The sequence below is a fragment of the Polyodon spathula genome, chromosome 18 (assembly GCF_017654505.1).
Source record: "Polyodon spathula isolate WHYD16114869_AA chromosome 18, ASM1765450v1, whole genome shotgun sequence".
NCBI classification, from domain to species: Eukaryota; Metazoa; Chordata; class Actinopteri; order Acipenseriformes; family Polyodontidae; genus Polyodon; species Polyodon spathula.
In genome coordinates this window covers 30,816,741-30,832,799 of record NC_054551.1, presented here as the reverse complement: position 1 = coordinate 30,832,799, position 16,059 = coordinate 30,816,741, and the positions used below count along the sequence as shown (strand labels likewise).

At 39.4% G+C, this 16,059-nt stretch overlaps 2 protein-coding genes across 3 annotated transcripts; one reads left to right on the top strand and one right to left on the bottom strand.

Annotated features, from left to right (window-relative positions):
* Positions 1-1,847: 1,847 nt before the first annotated feature.
* On the bottom strand, positions 1,848-6,903 carry LOC121330851 (mediator of RNA polymerase II transcription subunit 8-like). The gene is made up of 7 exons (XM_041277715.1): positions 6,443-6,903; positions 5,978-6,099; positions 5,341-5,485; positions 4,753-4,893; positions 4,173-4,260; positions 3,824-4,054; positions 1,848-3,499 (listed from the first exon to the last, which is right to left on the bottom strand). The coding sequence occupies exons 1-7, from the start codon at positions 6,446-6,448 to the stop codon at positions 3,435-3,437; spliced, it is 798 nt and encodes a 265-aa protein (XP_041133649.1). The 5' UTR covers positions 6,449-6,903; the 3' UTR covers positions 1,848-3,434.
* Positions 6,904-6,933: 30 nt separating this feature from the next.
* LOC121330852 (KICSTOR complex protein SZT2-like) lies at positions 6,934-15,793 on the top strand. Of its 2 annotated transcripts, XM_041277716.1 has the most exons (8): positions 6,934-7,019; positions 7,566-7,730; positions 7,969-8,438; positions 9,175-9,253; positions 9,618-9,706; positions 10,559-10,727; positions 12,216-12,288; positions 13,784-15,793. In XM_041277716.1, the coding sequence occupies exons 4-7, from the start codon at positions 9,230-9,232 to the stop codon at positions 12,249-12,251; spliced, it is 318 nt and encodes a 105-aa protein (XP_041133650.1). In that variant the 5' UTR covers positions 6,934-7,019; positions 7,566-7,730; positions 7,969-8,438; positions 9,175-9,229; the 3' UTR covers positions 12,252-12,288; positions 13,784-15,793. The 2 variants fall into 2 exon arrangements, 1 of the variants encoding a protein (XP_041133650.1); XR_005951909.1 differs by lacking the exons at positions 6,934-7,019; positions 7,566-7,730 and adding an exon at positions 12,915-13,010 and having other exon boundaries at positions 7,765-8,438; positions 13,415-15,793.
* Positions 15,794-16,059: the final 266 nt, after the last annotated feature.

The window sequence follows — 16,059 nt, the reverse complement described above, 5'->3', positions numbered from 1 at the left end:
TATATATTTGTATATATTCGTACAAGTTTAACATGCAGCATACAGCACTCAGTATTCCCAGGTGGTCTCCCATCCAAGTACTAACCAAGCCCAACATTGCTTTGCTTAAGCATTGCATGGTAAGTTCGATTTGAAGAGCTTTTTGCCGTCAAGAGACGTTGCCTAGGGGTCACTACAAGGAAGTAGCTCTTCTTGACCCCCGACTTCAATATTGATGAAGCATCACAAACCATACAGTAAATACATGATTAATTTGACATTCAATCTACAATCTAAATAAAACAAATAGCTTTTAAACGAGCGTATGGGTAATTGAAGGGTTTCAATTCTGATTGTAATACACAAAGTTTTTTAGTCAACTTGTAACACGAGATGATCACTGTGTTATTTTTGTCATACCAGTATGTGGAAATCTGTCAGCCTACCGTAACCTATTCATTGCAATTATTGACCTCTAGTACTCGCAAAGACATTGCATGCACATGGTTTCTGATGGAATCAGATCGCAGCTCATCTGCATTTGGCTGTTTGCAATCTTGCATTTTACCAGATCTAGGTTAGGGCTTCAGTTTTTTTTTTTTTTTTTAGGGATTGCTACTGATACGTCTATGTTTTAAAATATGAAATATCTGATTAATAGCAATGGTGAAGACACCCCCCCCACCCACTATTTCTAAAATAGAAAAAAAAAAAATTACATTTACGTCGATATTTCTGAAATGTATTGAGGTCACCGGTTAGGTTTTATGACGTTATACCACATTTGTTACATTTTATCGTTCTTTATATCCATAATCGCTGGGACAGGCACTGGAGTGGACAGACTGTAGGTTCCAAGGCCCACTGTCAGGACGAACTTTATGTTCCTTCCATTAATGACTTTGATGTTATTAGGCTGGACAGCAGCATGTCTGGCTGAATTACTTTCACTATTACATATTCATAATTGACTAAATATAGTCAGGGAGCAAGGACTGCCGGGCAAAACACACTGGACGGTCACCGTTGATGACTTCTAAATGATAGAGAAATGCCACAGTGAGCCTGCTCGCAGGCCGCAGGGTGAAAGAAAGCTGACCTCTTTCCAAACAGAAACATTTCATTAAGCGACTGTTGCAGGTTTCCCTGCCAAATTCTCCCACTGGCCAAATTCAAAAAAACATTACCACTTCACCTAGATTATTATTTTTGTTCTGGTTTTTGTTTCGTTTCAAGGAACCTTAGAAACTCAACTGAATTCAGAAGTCATAGTTCTTGGGAACTGGCTCATCCCTGCATTATGTACTGTAGTGTCAGGTTATGATAGCATTTGAAAGGGCAACAGCCAACTTTATTAGAACCAACTACTGTACATTACATAAAAATGACACAGCTTTCACCGTCAAGTCGGAATAGTTGATCCTGTGCCCTGCAATTTTATTAAAGTCATAAAACAGATATCCTTTCTGAAATGTAATTTATGCAAAAGCGCCGCTCGTCTTGGAGAATGACCAATCTGTACAGTATTCCTCCTGCCCTGCTCTTTCAGAATAGGCATGTGGTGATTATACCTACAGATCATTCTTTTACCCCCGGTTGCTGCTGCATGAGTGCTCCCTTTTCCTAATGCAAACAATCTTGCTTTGGTGGGACGTTCACTGACAACAGTACAGACACTTAACTCAGTGGTATGGAAAGACTAGGGACTTTTCATGAAGAACTAAAAAAAAAAAAAGAACTTCCAAAAACATTCATTCATTAATAAATAAATATATACATTCATTAAAATTGAAAAAACAAACAAACAAACAAACAAAAACAACCACTTTTTAGAATTTTACAACAGGCAATAAAAAAAAAAAAAACACAATTAGTGACAACCACAGATATCCAAGCCAGCTGGAATTCCTGCCTGATGACTGACTGCACCACATGCCTCAATCAAAAGACAAGGTATATTTTATTGCTGTTTATTTTTATTCAGAACATTACTCGATTTTAATAGGCAGAGCAAATAGCCACTCGGAATTCATGTTTTTTGTATTAGTTTTTTTTTTTTTATTAAAAAGAACACATGTGTTGGGAGACTTTGCAATAATGCAAACAAAATGAAAATTTAGACAAATAACTGGTCATTTTCCACATTGCCAAAAAGTGCCTATATTTTACACATTGCTAGAAAATAGTTGTACCAGAAGGTTCTGGGAAGTCAAACAATTCTGCGAATATGTTATTCCCTAGCAGTGAATGTGTTAAACAGATTTTAAAAGTCACAACTGTAGTTGCTTTCATTTTTTTTTTTTTTCGTTTTAACCTAAGCCTGGTTTTCTTTATAAATCCAAATGAACTGTAAATAAATATTCCTATAACTATGGTGAAAATCCTACCCTTATTTTCCAAATGACATAGAGACAAGGTTAAACATGGTGACACCAACTGTTCTATATAATAGGAACCACAGCAGGGAACTTATTCAATATCTGATTGAATCTGCAACATGCATCACAGTGACAAAGCCTGCATATAAATGCAATGAAACTACTTTCAATAACTGGTATGTTAAACAACATCATACTTCAAAGGTGGCATGATGGCAATTTGTGCATCCAATATCTTCAATGACATCTGGCGTTCCAGCTGTCATAAAACCCTGTTTAATTACTGCTGCTGTTGAAGTATGCTGGGGAACTGGACTTATTGTCCGAGAAAATACATGGAGAAAAGGCTGGTTTGACAGATCCTTCCAGCAAATGCAGCTAGTCTGAGAAATCAGTTGAATAAAAAGTGATACTGTTACTCAAAATGACAAAAAGCTTGGCCAACTAAATATATTGTGAAACCTAAACCCTAATCATTGCTATTGTTAAAATGAGGTGATGCAATATCAGGTTTGACCACAGGAGGGGAACAACTGCTTATATCAGGGTCTAAAAGTATATTACTATATTTCCACCACAGGAGGGCAACCTTCCAGCTTTTTGCACCTTTTGCATTTCGTTTTATGTTTTAAACCCTGATAAAAACAAAAGCAGGATTAGAAAATTATAATCTAGGATAAATACCGATAGATTTCATAAGCTTGCGTGTTGAGAGGTATGTTGTGATAGTATGCAAAATTAAACAACATTCACCAGAACTATCAATCAATTACTTGGCTGTGGCCTTTCGTTACATCTATAACACAGTTTACCATCCTTGTATTAGCAGTTCCTAAATAAACGAGGGCATTTGCAGGAGCAGAAAATTTTAATCACGCAAAATGTACTTAGTGTGCAGTTCATAATCTGGTTTAAAATGTTTTGTGACAGCTGGACTGTGGGACCGAACTAACCTGATTACTGCCTTCTACAGAAGGTTATACTAATAAAAGAACTGCGCTCTGTAGATAGTTACGCAAGGTGCTTTTCCTTTCTCTTTCGGCAGGCACAGCGTCTCAGCTGATGCACAGAGAGGACTCAGCGCTGATAAGGATGCATCGAAGCTGACTTGATGTTTGTCTTTATGCTGCTGGGCATTTTCCCTGCAGAGAATGTAAAGATTGGTAAACAGTTTATGCTGTGGAAGCAAATGCACGCATTGTCAAGAAATACTGTTTAAACAAAGTTTCTTCACAATTATACAAGTACTTCACATATGCAAACCTGCACTAAAATCACCTGGTCAATACCCCAGTAACAACTAAAAGGATAAAAAGGTAATTTCCAGTGATTTGCTTTACAAAGAAATAGGAGGTATAATGTATATTCAGGTATGTGCACACAGTATAAATCCCTTATGATGAAATCTCTTGACAAAACGTATTAAAACTGCACAGAACAGTTCAGACCCCATGGCCAGAGCTTACCTGGCTGTTGAGGGGGGGCCTGCCCACCCATGGCTGCTTGCTGATTGGTAGACCTTTGCATGGTGACCTGCTGCAGACTTGGGCCTCCAGACAGCATGGGGCCTCCTCCAGGTGGAACTTGCACTCCTGGTCCTTGGGGCCTGTGATTTGACAACCCCTTGCCACACACTACCGCTGCCACCAGCGCATTTGTATCCGCAGGATTAAAAGTTGGCTTGTTCTGGCGCATAGCTGAAACCGAAAGAGCAGAGTACTGAATGCTGACTGGGATATACCGAGCAGAAAAAAAAAAAAAAAAAAAACAGGCAAAAATCACAAAACCATCTCATCACAGAGTACAGAAACATACCTGAGCTTTCAGCTTCACGGTCCTCGCGAGGATTATTCAGTTTTTCCAAAAGGTTTGAACAGATTTTATTAAGAGTCTGGATCTGTTTCTGTATAAAGAAGAAACAAAGCAATGATCAAAGAACAAGTGTATAGCTGCACATGCTGGTACCAGCAACACAGGAAAGCCCCCTAGTAGTGTGTGTGTGAAAAGACAGAGATAAAGAGAGAGAGAAAGTGGGTCTGCATACCCAACTTTTGTTTCAGGTTTAAGTGGTTTGAATAGAAATAATTAATATTTCTAATATCCGTTTCCCTGTAGAACACCCAGGGACCTCACTTTCTATAGCTATTGCCTCCTGTCTATTATATATGTATTGTTGCAAATGTCTTTGTTAAACATAATTGATTGTTTTAATATTTTTTTTATCAACTTTAAAATCAACTCCTGAAGCAAGGAGTTGATAGTGATTTTCAGATAGAAAGCTGCACATGTTTCTCAAGGTAGTTAAATTACTAGTGGGTAAAAGCTTAGCACACTTGTAAAACCCCTGCATAGCCCCTGGCATGTTCATAGTAACACTCGCTGTGCAGACCCTTACCTGTGCCACATCCGGTCCGATACGAGCTGCTTCGGCGCTCAGCTGCTTCTCCTGCTCCTCCACCTCGGGGTCAGGCTTTGTGCGCAGGTGATCTGGGACAATCTCATGACTGAATACAGGAACACGCTGCTCTGTCAGTTTCTAGATTGGGGGGGGGTCATTTATTTTACTCTGGTATCTGAACTGTACTAATGTAACCTATAAATCACTCTGTGCTGCCATTTCTTATTTGTGAGTATGTTGCCATACAAGACTTTTTTTTTTTTTAATAGCTAAGTTAAAAGATTTAAAATAGCCTGGCTTTCAATTAATCTACAGAATTAATTTAGAAATCTTCTTTAAGCTTGTCTCAGTCCCTATTTGCATTCATTTTGGGACTGCTTTACCTAAAGTATGTAATCCATCATTTGAAAGAATCTGTTTGTGAAACCAGCTTTTTCCATTACAACACAGCCTAAATCATCACCTTTAATACAGCTGCTTTAAAAAAGTACCATAGTACAATGAACTGCTGTCAAAATACTCCTTGGCTACTTAGAGGATTCTACAGAAACAATGCAATGTTGTTTCAGATACAAGAGATCTTACTGCTAGCTCTTCATCTCTGTCTGGAGACAGCAGCAAAGGGATGATGACCTGGTTCCGGAAGGCAGGAGTCTTCTCATTTCTCATGAGCTTATTGATGGTGCTAAGCTGACCTGATAACAGGGCAAAGTTATCAAGCACAGAGGGCCTGGGAACAGAGAACGCACAGACATATACAAAACTCTTACGTTACAGACTGGGCACTTGCAAAAAAGGGAGTATAGATAAGCACTTCGATTTCGAAAACAAATAAATCAAAATCCGAAACTACGACTTCTGCAGAAGTCACCCTTTGTCGCGCAATCAGTCATCTTGAACAGTCATACGGGTTATTTTATGTAGCACATATTTTTAATGCCAGAATTTCATACATATTTATTATGTCAGATTAAATCTAACTGAGTTAAATGTCAACAAAGTGTTTATTTTAATAAATCCACACAAACGTTAACAACGGGAGCCTAAATCCTGAACCGAATTTTGGTGTTATTCCAACCCTGACAGCGTAGACTCTGGATGGGTAGCCAACCTCTCTGGATCCTTGCTCGCTGTGTATGTCGATTGTAGCGACCACATTCTGATTTGCTAGTACTGTACTATAACCTACAACCATCAGTCACAATAGAAAATCTCGACTCACCATGTCAGTCTGTCGTACTCGTTCTCCAGTTTAAAAATAAAACTGTGCAGCGAGTTTTTTAGGTGTGCAACTCGGTTGATGAGAGCGTCTATCGAGGCCTCCAGCTGCTTCTCTTCTCGCTGCTGCACAGGGAATCAAAAGGCAAATAATTCTGAATTCTAATCAACATATTCAACATTCCAACCAACTCCTAAAAACAAAACAAACAAACAAACAAAAAAACCCTTTCATTTACTGCTCCTTGTTCTGGTTCTATTGTAAATACTAACCTCAATGTCAATGAATCAATAATACACTTTATATTTACCACGGAATGCATGGCATATAGCGCCACTGAACTAAAACTAGCAACGTTAATACTAGTTAGACGTCGGAGGTCCATACGAGAAACTTGCAATAACAATTGAACACTACTGATATTCCGTAAGGGACAGTTTATTTCCATTCTAGACTAGTAGAAATTACCTGCATTTTCTTTCTTTCAAAAAGTTGGTCAAAAAGTAAGTCACTCTGGAGAGCAGAGTAAACTAATTTTGTTTTCAACGGATCCGGAAGCTCCCAGGGCCAGAATTTAAGTATACCAGGACTGGGTCACTCTGGGATAGATGAGTAATCCACAGCAACGTTAGTGTGTATATGTGTAAAAAGGGATCTTCACTGACAACAGTGAATAACGCAGTAATACGGGTATCTGAGGTTTCTTTAAATTCTTTAAAGTACCATTAATATCATCTGTGGAAACGAACTGAAAAATGGAAGAAAGTTCTGATATTTTCAATGTAGCGCGTTATTTAATGTAATTACCAGAACGATACAACATCTCGAATTTAATAATTTATGTTAGCAAAATTATTAAAAATGACAACAAAGTTCAAAGTATGAGCAAAGAAGAGTAACCTAAGCTAAAATAGATCCGGCTATTTTTCGAGGGAAGGCGTGGCATAGAGGTGGATGCTTCCGGGTCATGCTGCAGCATTTCCCAAATAAACATAACGTTGCAGCGAAATAAACACGCAGATCTTTCAGTTTCACAGTCTCCCGAGTAGGTGTGCGCAAAGACATTCTCAGGGATGAGAGTTTCGACTTGGCATATATATCTATATATAGAGATTACAGTTATGTTTGATTAATTTTAAAAAGTGTATGCAAGCTAGTCGTATCTGTCTGTGGAAACAGGAGAACGTGTTGAAATCATGGGATGTGCTTTACGTGTGGCGTTTTAAGTTAATAATTAAATAATTTTGTGGCGAGTACGCAATAAGTGATGGCATACATATTTTTATAGCACGTCTTACAAATCAGGATAAGTCGTTTACTTCTCATTGATCCTGACATGTATATTATCGAGCAAGGTGGAGACTGTATCGTTAAATAAAGGAACACAAAATCGAGACCATTTAAGAAGCATAGGGTTAATTTCATAAAAGCAGATTGCTTTACAAATATTGTTATTCCTGCAAGAGATACTCTTATTTCCTGTTTCTTCCTTTCATAAATTCTCAGAATCTGACATTAATCACAGTATTTTGTCCGTTGTCTGTTCTCTGGTTGGAGAAGCCTGAGTAGCATTCTGTTCTGTATTTTGCAGGATGACTGTACTGGTGAGATGATATTCGATGAGGTGTTCCATGCGCTCTCCAGGTGTTTAGCAGGACTGGGGAGACCCGTTAAAGTCCCTGGTACTAATCTTATGTTTCAGGTCTTCATTACTATCCAGGCTTACTCCTCTATTATTGGGCTTCAGTTTCACCAAGTAAGTCATTTGTTTCTCATTGTTTGCCAGGATATACAGTACATGTATAACATTTTAAGCTAAATATTTTTTAAAAATCAATCATATGTATGCATCATTTTCTATATGTACTAGTTTGCAGTGTGTGCAGACTGATGCTGGCACCATCACCTTTATCAATAAGGGGAAGAGGACAGAGCATGTATTGGATTCATTATATTGCTTATCTGATTCTGTGTGCATTGTTTGTTCACTGCAGGTGCTAGTGCAGGGCTGCCAGCTAGATCGGACCGACTTGGATCAGTTCTTGCTCCAGATTTATCAGTAGCTGCGCTCTGTGGAGAACATTGCAGAGGTGTGGCAGAGGACAGGTGAGTCACTGCACAGGCCGCAAACCCTGTCTGAAAATCTTCTTGATTCTCTCAGCGAATACAACCCTCTATTGTCCACTTTCTCATCTGCTGTGCTAACTGCTGTTTCTTAGGCACTCTCGCATTCTGGTTTTCCATTATTCGCTCCATACGTGTGGCTCTCAATGCCACATGTAGCAATGTTTTCCTAATACGTGTTTTCAGTATGACGGAACCATTTTGTCCTCTGGTCTGGTAATGGAGGATCTGCCGCACAGGAAGCTGGGTGTTTCCATGGTAACAGCTGATGTGGGGCTGGTTTGTATGGTCCACCAGGGAATCCTGGCTCTGCAGCTGCTGCCCGCAAACTCCAGTGCAGGTGGGTAGCCAAAGTCATGCTGTTGATATATTTAACTTTTGACCTGATTAACTTCCAGATGACCAAGTCAGATAATGAAAAAACAAGGATGCAAGTATCTTTTACTTTATATATTGCGTCATATTAGCTAGTGATTGAGTAAATGGTAACGATGGAGTGTGTGTTGCCAGTCGATCTGTGCGCGGTGAGGCGCCACTCGTTTTTGTGTTTTTAAATATTGTATTATTCTGTTATGTTCTAGTATTTATGTCTATACTAAAGAAAGAAAGTGCACACTGTATCTGGTAAATTTGTTGTGGGAACTACTGAAGACTGCTCTGGGCCTTTTATCTCTTTCAGATGGTCAGATTTATAATGTGTCATTGATTATTCTATTAGCTGTAATCAGCACTGGCCAGACTAGCCCAACCACAGTACACAGTGCCAGTCCTTCACTTTGTGCTTTCTGATTAGGAGACAAGGCCACTAATTGGTAAAGAATCTGTTGGGTTTTTTTTTCCCAAAACAATGCATTGCACTGCTAGGGCCAAGGTCTGCCTGCAGCCTTTTTTTTTTTTTTTTTTTTTTTTTTTTTTTTTTTTTTTAAATATAACACTAGAGAGCATGGCCTAGTACAACCTGTTAATTCTAGCTCATTAAGAATTTGTGTCAGTGTTTTATGCTTGAGAGAAATGTAATAAACAGAAACAACAATTGCCAGCATTTATACCTGTGCTTCTCTTTTTAATCTATTCAGAATCCGTCTGGCTGAAGGGTTTCATTTTGCGGCCAGTGGAGAAGGAATTGTCAATATGGTGATGGAGCTGCCGATGAAGGTGAGGCACAGCATTCTGCAGCACCCCTGAGTAATCTCTGTACGATCTAGATACACTGATACATCAGAGTACACGGGCGCTGCTTATGCATTGTGTATAAATTCATGCAGTAAGCAATGTATACACCCCGATGACTTTCTGAATTCGATCTGGCAATAGTTATCGTAGGCTCTGTTTCAATGCTTTTCGCTGTTGTCTTTGTTAAGTGTGTCAGTGTGGGATTCCTGGATGCAGTAGGTTGTGTTTTGTTTTTTGAAAACATTCAGGACCTGGGGTGGAGCAGTAGGCTCTTGCTAAAGATACCAGCCCACCAGTGGAAGACGTTGTGAAAGAATGTTCTTTCTCCATTTGTTCTTGCTTGCAGAGCACGTTTGGTGATGGGGATGGCGAGACCCACACCAGCATCATACAGTACACCCTTTTCCCTCCCCACTCAACCTCCACCAAGGACAGGTAGGACAAATGGGGTTAAGAGTCCCATCTTAATTTTTTTATTGCACTGTAAACGTACAGTTGGTCCATGGATGAGCAGAAATAACATGATACATTTAGTTCATTGTGAAGGGATTTGTTTTTTATGTGCCTGAACCATTAGCATGAAAAAAGTTAGGGAGCATAATGCTAACACAGAATAGTCTGATTTATGTACAATGGAATTAGATTACTTCCCTGAACGATCTCCTGCATCTGTCGTGATAAAGCACTCCATTTGGGCTTGCCAGTTAAGAATAGGGCTCAGGTTCTTTGCCAATAAGTTCACACGGCACGCTCTAGAGTGATCTGTATGATTTCGGTAATTATCCAGTATCTTAGCAAGATGTCATTAGCTGGTTGTTTTTTATTTTAAGTAGCACATAAGAGTTGAACAACAAAATGCTAAACCAGATCTCAGATTTTGAAGAATATCGTGCTGCGTCTGATGCAACTCAAATAATTCTAATGCAATAATTAAAAGGTACAAAATCAGAATTTGAACAAGAGCATGGCGGTGAAATGTCCATTTAAAATCATTGTACCCATATTTCCTTGTTTGGCCTATCAGTGGAGTGATTTGTAAAATGAATAACACTGTTGTTACTTTGTCATAATTTGTATCAATGTGTTTAACTCGTTCTTTTTGCACGTACACAACTAACTGCAAATTAATCTCGATGACAATATCTGAAGCTTCATCCGAGAAAGCCAGAAAGATGTGCTTCATTACTCCCCCATGCTGCTTTTTCTGTTTTTCTTGTTAGCTGAGTTTGAAATGGCTCTTGTGTACTGCAGGTATTGGCTGTAGTAAACATGTTTTGTGTGCTTCAGCTTCTCCACAGACGATAACAGTGACACAGAGGTGGAGGCGATAGAGATGGATGCCAAGCTGAACCTGGTGACTGACTGCTGGGTGGAGCCTCAGAGTGACACCGTTTTCACCACCTCTGAGAATCGCAGTTACCTCCAAGGATTGCCCTATCAGGAGATACCTCAAGCGGTCAGTCCTGGATTTACATTCCGGTTTTGTTTTGGTTTTTTTCTTCTCGATTTAAAGAGGCTCTAACTTTTATGTTTTAGATATTGCATATATTTTATTTGTGCATTAAATAAAACATTTAACATACATATAGACAAACAAGAGCTTATATAAGAGAAAATGTTTGTTTAATGTTCTAGGTGTATATATGTATATATGATAATGTTTGTTTAATGTTATAGGTGTATATATGTATATATGTGTGTGTGTGTATATATATATATACACACACACACACACACAGAGTACCAGTCAAAAGTTTGAGTGCACTTGCTGGAAACTAGTTTTTGTTACAATATACAAAACAAAACATAAGGTGTATCAAAGCAATGTTCAAGAAAATTGAAAATTGTCTCTAAATCTTGGATTCCTCAAAATAGCAACCCTTTGCCTTAATAACAGCTTCATAAACACGAGGCATTCGGTTAACATGTTTCAGCAGGAAATCACCCGACGTCTTACCAGCTCTTCTGCAGCAATTCCCAGAAATGTAGGGAACTTGTGGGTAGCTTTGCTTTGACTCTTCTGTCCAGGTCGTCCCATACAAGTTCTATGAGATTGAGGTCTGGAGACTGGGCTGGCCAGGTCATTAGATTGAGTTGTCCTTCACTTTCCTTTTTCACCAGATTGTTCTTGCACAACTTTGAGGTGTGTTTCAGGTCATTATCTTGCTAAAGAATGAAGGACTGCCCAACTAGCCGTAATCCTGATGGAATGGCATGCCTCTGAAGTATGCTATGATAGCCATGCTGGTTGAGCTTGCCATGGACTTGGTAAAGATCACCAACTCTTTCACCAGCAAAGCAACCCCAGACCATGACACTGCCTCCTCCATGCTTGACAGTGGGAACCACACATGCAGAACTCATGCGCTCACCCTCTCTGTGTCTTACAGATACTCGGCAGTTGGACCCAAATATTTCAAAGTTTGACTCATCGGCCCATAAGACCGACTTCCACTCCTCAAACGTCCAGTTTCCATGTTTTTTTGCCAAGGCAAGTCTCTTCCTTGTATGAGACTGTCTTTTTTCTTTGCTTAACTGAGCGTATTTTGCCATTTTCTGCTCCCTTACATTCAGGAATGACAAACTTCTGCCTATGCTACCTATATTTGTAGTAATCATGGACCCTCACTTGTTAGTAATAACTGGTGACAAAAGGTTAATTAGGTAACATGCTAGTTAACTCAGAGAACATCTAACAAAGACACTTTTATACTTAGGCCAGTGTTCTAACACCGTGTTATACACATTTCAGACTTTTAACTGAATGATATATGATATGTGTATTTATATAAGCTGAAAATCATAAGTGAATTGTATTCAAAAAACATTGTGGTTGGTGCATTATAAAGACTCATCAGGTAGTTCTCCAGGAAGCTAGCTTCCCCTGGTATGTTTTCTGAAATGTTTGACACAGATTTTGCAATGCTATCTCCTTTCTCTGCAGGCTGACAGGTGGAGACCTCTTCTTCAAACTCCCTGACCCACACAAGCAGGCAGTGCTGGCCACCATGGATGAGGTAAGAATCCAAGCTCTAGTGCTTTTAATAAAAGCACTGTTTAAGATATATTTATACAGGGAAGCCCGTTGAGCTGGTATACTTGCTGTGACACCCCTGCACTTGCATAACCATTAATCATCACCCTTCTGACATTTATACAAATACATCTCAATATGAAATCAGCTGTTGTTCCAACTGTTCAGTTGTCTATCTTATGCCTGACCCTTTACTCTCTCAAACTCCTCCTCGGGCTATGATGGTGGGAGCAGTGATTCTGAATGTGAGGGGGCCACCATGAATAAACAGGACCCCCGTTGCCCCCTGGTGCCCGATTTCTGGCTAATCATAAAGATCCATCAGGACAGAGTGGAGGTGCACTCTCAACACTCATTAAGCAGTGCTTGTGTGCAGTGCATTTCCCAGCGCCCTCAGCAGTAGGATGCTTGAACCTTCCGCACCACAACTTGGGTGCAGAAACTCGCTGCATTATCATCGCCTGACCAGGCAGTACAATGTTGAGATGGTCAAAATACATTAAATCACAGCACAGGTCATACATGTATTTGTATGTACACAGACTTTACCTAAGATTACTTTTGAAAGCCTTTTGCACTGTGTTTCCCTCATGTGCTTGCTGCTTCAAGATCTCCATGACAGTCACATCTGTAACTCCTTGCTGGTTGCAGAGAGTGAGGAAGACATCTGGAAACACCTACAGGAAGCAAACAGCACCACTGATGGTGCGTCATAGCCACTGCTATATATATATATATATATATATATATATATATATGTGTGTGTGTGTGTGTATATATATATATATATATATACACACACACACACACATATATATATATTTTATATATGTGTGTGTGTGTGTGTAGGTCCTCCCATTTTAAATCTGCTCATAATGCACTGATGAGACGTACATGTGATCAGTAACCAAACCTAAAGGAGTTTTTAGCAGTGTTTTCAACCTGTTTGCAGACATCCGTATGTCTGTTAATTTTCAGCAGTAATGTGCAAAGGCAGAATAAAAAAGCAGTCAAGCATTTCCTTGCATCTGCAGACTGAGGTAAGCTACGTTAGTTATTGACAAATCCACCTGATGTCTTTATTTACAGCCCTTTTTCTATCTCCACAGTGCTGACAGCCTGATGAATCAATATTTTAACATGGCAGTATAGTCTTTACAGAAAACCAAGACTTACAGAAAAAACAACCTTTCCAGATGTTTCTTTCCAGAGTTGGAAACGGTTGAGACTGCTCAGCACTCAGTGATGGGAGAGACGAGACTTTCTGTCCAATGAGCTCCTGGTCAAAAAACACAAGGATCTGTCCAACTAATGACAGTATTTATAGACTTCTGTCCAAAGAACTACCTTTTTACAAAGCTTTAATAACACCAAGTATATATGTGATTCAGACATGTCATGAGATGTACTGCTTATGTGTAGATGATGATATACATTTTCTGTTGCAAAAATAATTTTGGATAATCCCTTTATTGCAGATTATTCAGAAGGTGAGAGTTACCAGCCTAGAGATTACCTGGCAGCCACTATGCAGTTCATCCCAGGTCATTTTGCCTGCAAGGTTGTGTAGAGCACCATTTACATTCACCCACGACTCAAAATGAGGCCCAACATGGGCGTCAGTCGAGGTACGTCACAGTGCTCTAAAACTGGGATTTAAGAGACTACCTACCCCAAGTCTAAAGGGTCTTATTTGGTTTTACTACTAGAAGCTAAATTCACATAGCTGAAACCCTTTGTTAAAACCCATAGAAACAGCACATAATGAAAACAAATAGCATTTTTTATTATTATTATTAATCTTGACCAAAAGACCTTATTGAATGACAAAGTACATATTTGTTGAGGCTCTAGTCCCCAAGGTGGTCTCTGTTTAATTATGCAGTTAAAGTAATTTGCATGCAGATGGTAAGTTCGCCAATGTTTGCGCTTCCTGTTCTACCATTTGTTCAGGCCTGATTCAGTCCTTTGAGAATAAGATAAAACATTGAAGTTTCTGTGCTGTGATTTAGATCTGTTTGTCTCTTCTTTTCATGTGTTATTTTTCAGATATAAACAAATGTATAATTCATAATGCTGTATTCTAAAACAGGAATAACAGTAGTCATAAGTGTGTGTGTATTAACCCTAATAAGGATGTCAGTATTTCTACAGCGATCCATGCTCTTCGCTCAGTGCTGAATGCCTTCTGTGTTGTGAATAGGAAGAATATGTTTGTGTACCAGGAGCATACTACCAAATCTGTTTTCTACCTCAGGTTAGCATTAATACTGATCAAGTGTTGTTGTTTTTATTTTTCCTTCACTTCACATGTAGACCACCACTCTCCTAGGGAAATAAATAAATCAGATCAGGCTCCTGAATTGAAAAACATTTTATCTTAACTATATGTTTGCAAGGAGCTTAACATAAATGTCCGAAACTTTGATGTTCAGCCTTAATTGCACAGAAGTATATTGTTAGTTTATTTCCAACAGGCTGTCGGAGATGGTGCTCATTGGGAAGTTTTCAGAGTTGCATGACAACCCCCACCTTCGTCTCGCTCGCTGGCTCTGACACGCAGCCAGGAGCCCCTCTACTCGGAAGACGTGTTGGTAACACAGTCGCACTTTCCTGCACTCTGCTTCAGCTTTAGTTCGTGGAAATGGTTTTAATATTCTTGGATGTGTGTGGAGCCCAAGCATTTCATTATCAGTCTTGTGTTTCACAAGCAATTTACAATGTCCGTCTAGTTTTCCCACTTATCCCACTGTGTGTCCCACGACGAGTCGGGGACGAGGGGAGCATTCAAACTGGAAGGACCTGAGAGCAATGAGTGAGGCAGAGAAGGGGTGGCACCTTTATCTCATTGCATTTAGAAATGGGGTCTGAAGTAAAATGCAGGGGTCAGCACATTGAAAAACAGGCGCTGATTTGTCAAAATAGAGAAACTCTAAAGTTGGTAGAAATCTGCGTCAGCATTTCTCTGCCACATGTAATCTAGGTGCACAGTCGTCAGTTGTTGGTTGAATTTAAGCAGTCTGCAGTGTGCATGCTTCTTTAAATGCTTATGGTGTAGTACAACTTGAGGCACACAAGGGGGCAGTCTTACTCCAGTGAAACTCACCAAAACAGTGAAAGAATATTATGGCACATTATTGAATTAAATCTCCTCATTGCAGAAAAATATATATATCCTGTGAATCTTGTATGTTGTGCAGTTAGCTGATTGCACAAACAGTGAGTATGCTGTTATATCTTGGACTTCTACTCCTTCCCCCCCCCACACCCACACCCACACCCACACAGAGCCAGAGATCACAGACAAGCTGTTGAAGGTTCTTCAAAAGCATTTGGACGAGGCGACGCTTGACATTATCACTGTGATGTTAGTCAGGCACTGCAAACTGACACCTGCGGACGTGGAGATAAAGGTCATGCTGTTTCATCCATACAAGCCGCTGTTTTAAAATAATAATAATAATAATAATAATAAATTATATAATATATGTGTGTGTGTGTGTGTGTATTTCTCTTTGTAAGCAAAGCAGCATACTGAATTTCAGTAGGTTTCCTATTGAAATTGTATAGCTTGATTTACTGGGCAGGTAAGTATTTTTTTTAAACAGACCAGGCAACTTTGGTTGTTGATGGTAAAGACACTCCACTTCACTTCTTTTGGCCTTGGTTGGACACGTACTGGCATTGCCACTGATGCCCACTGCTGCCAGAATAAGAGAAAAAAATGTATAGAAATAAAGTTATTGGTATTTTT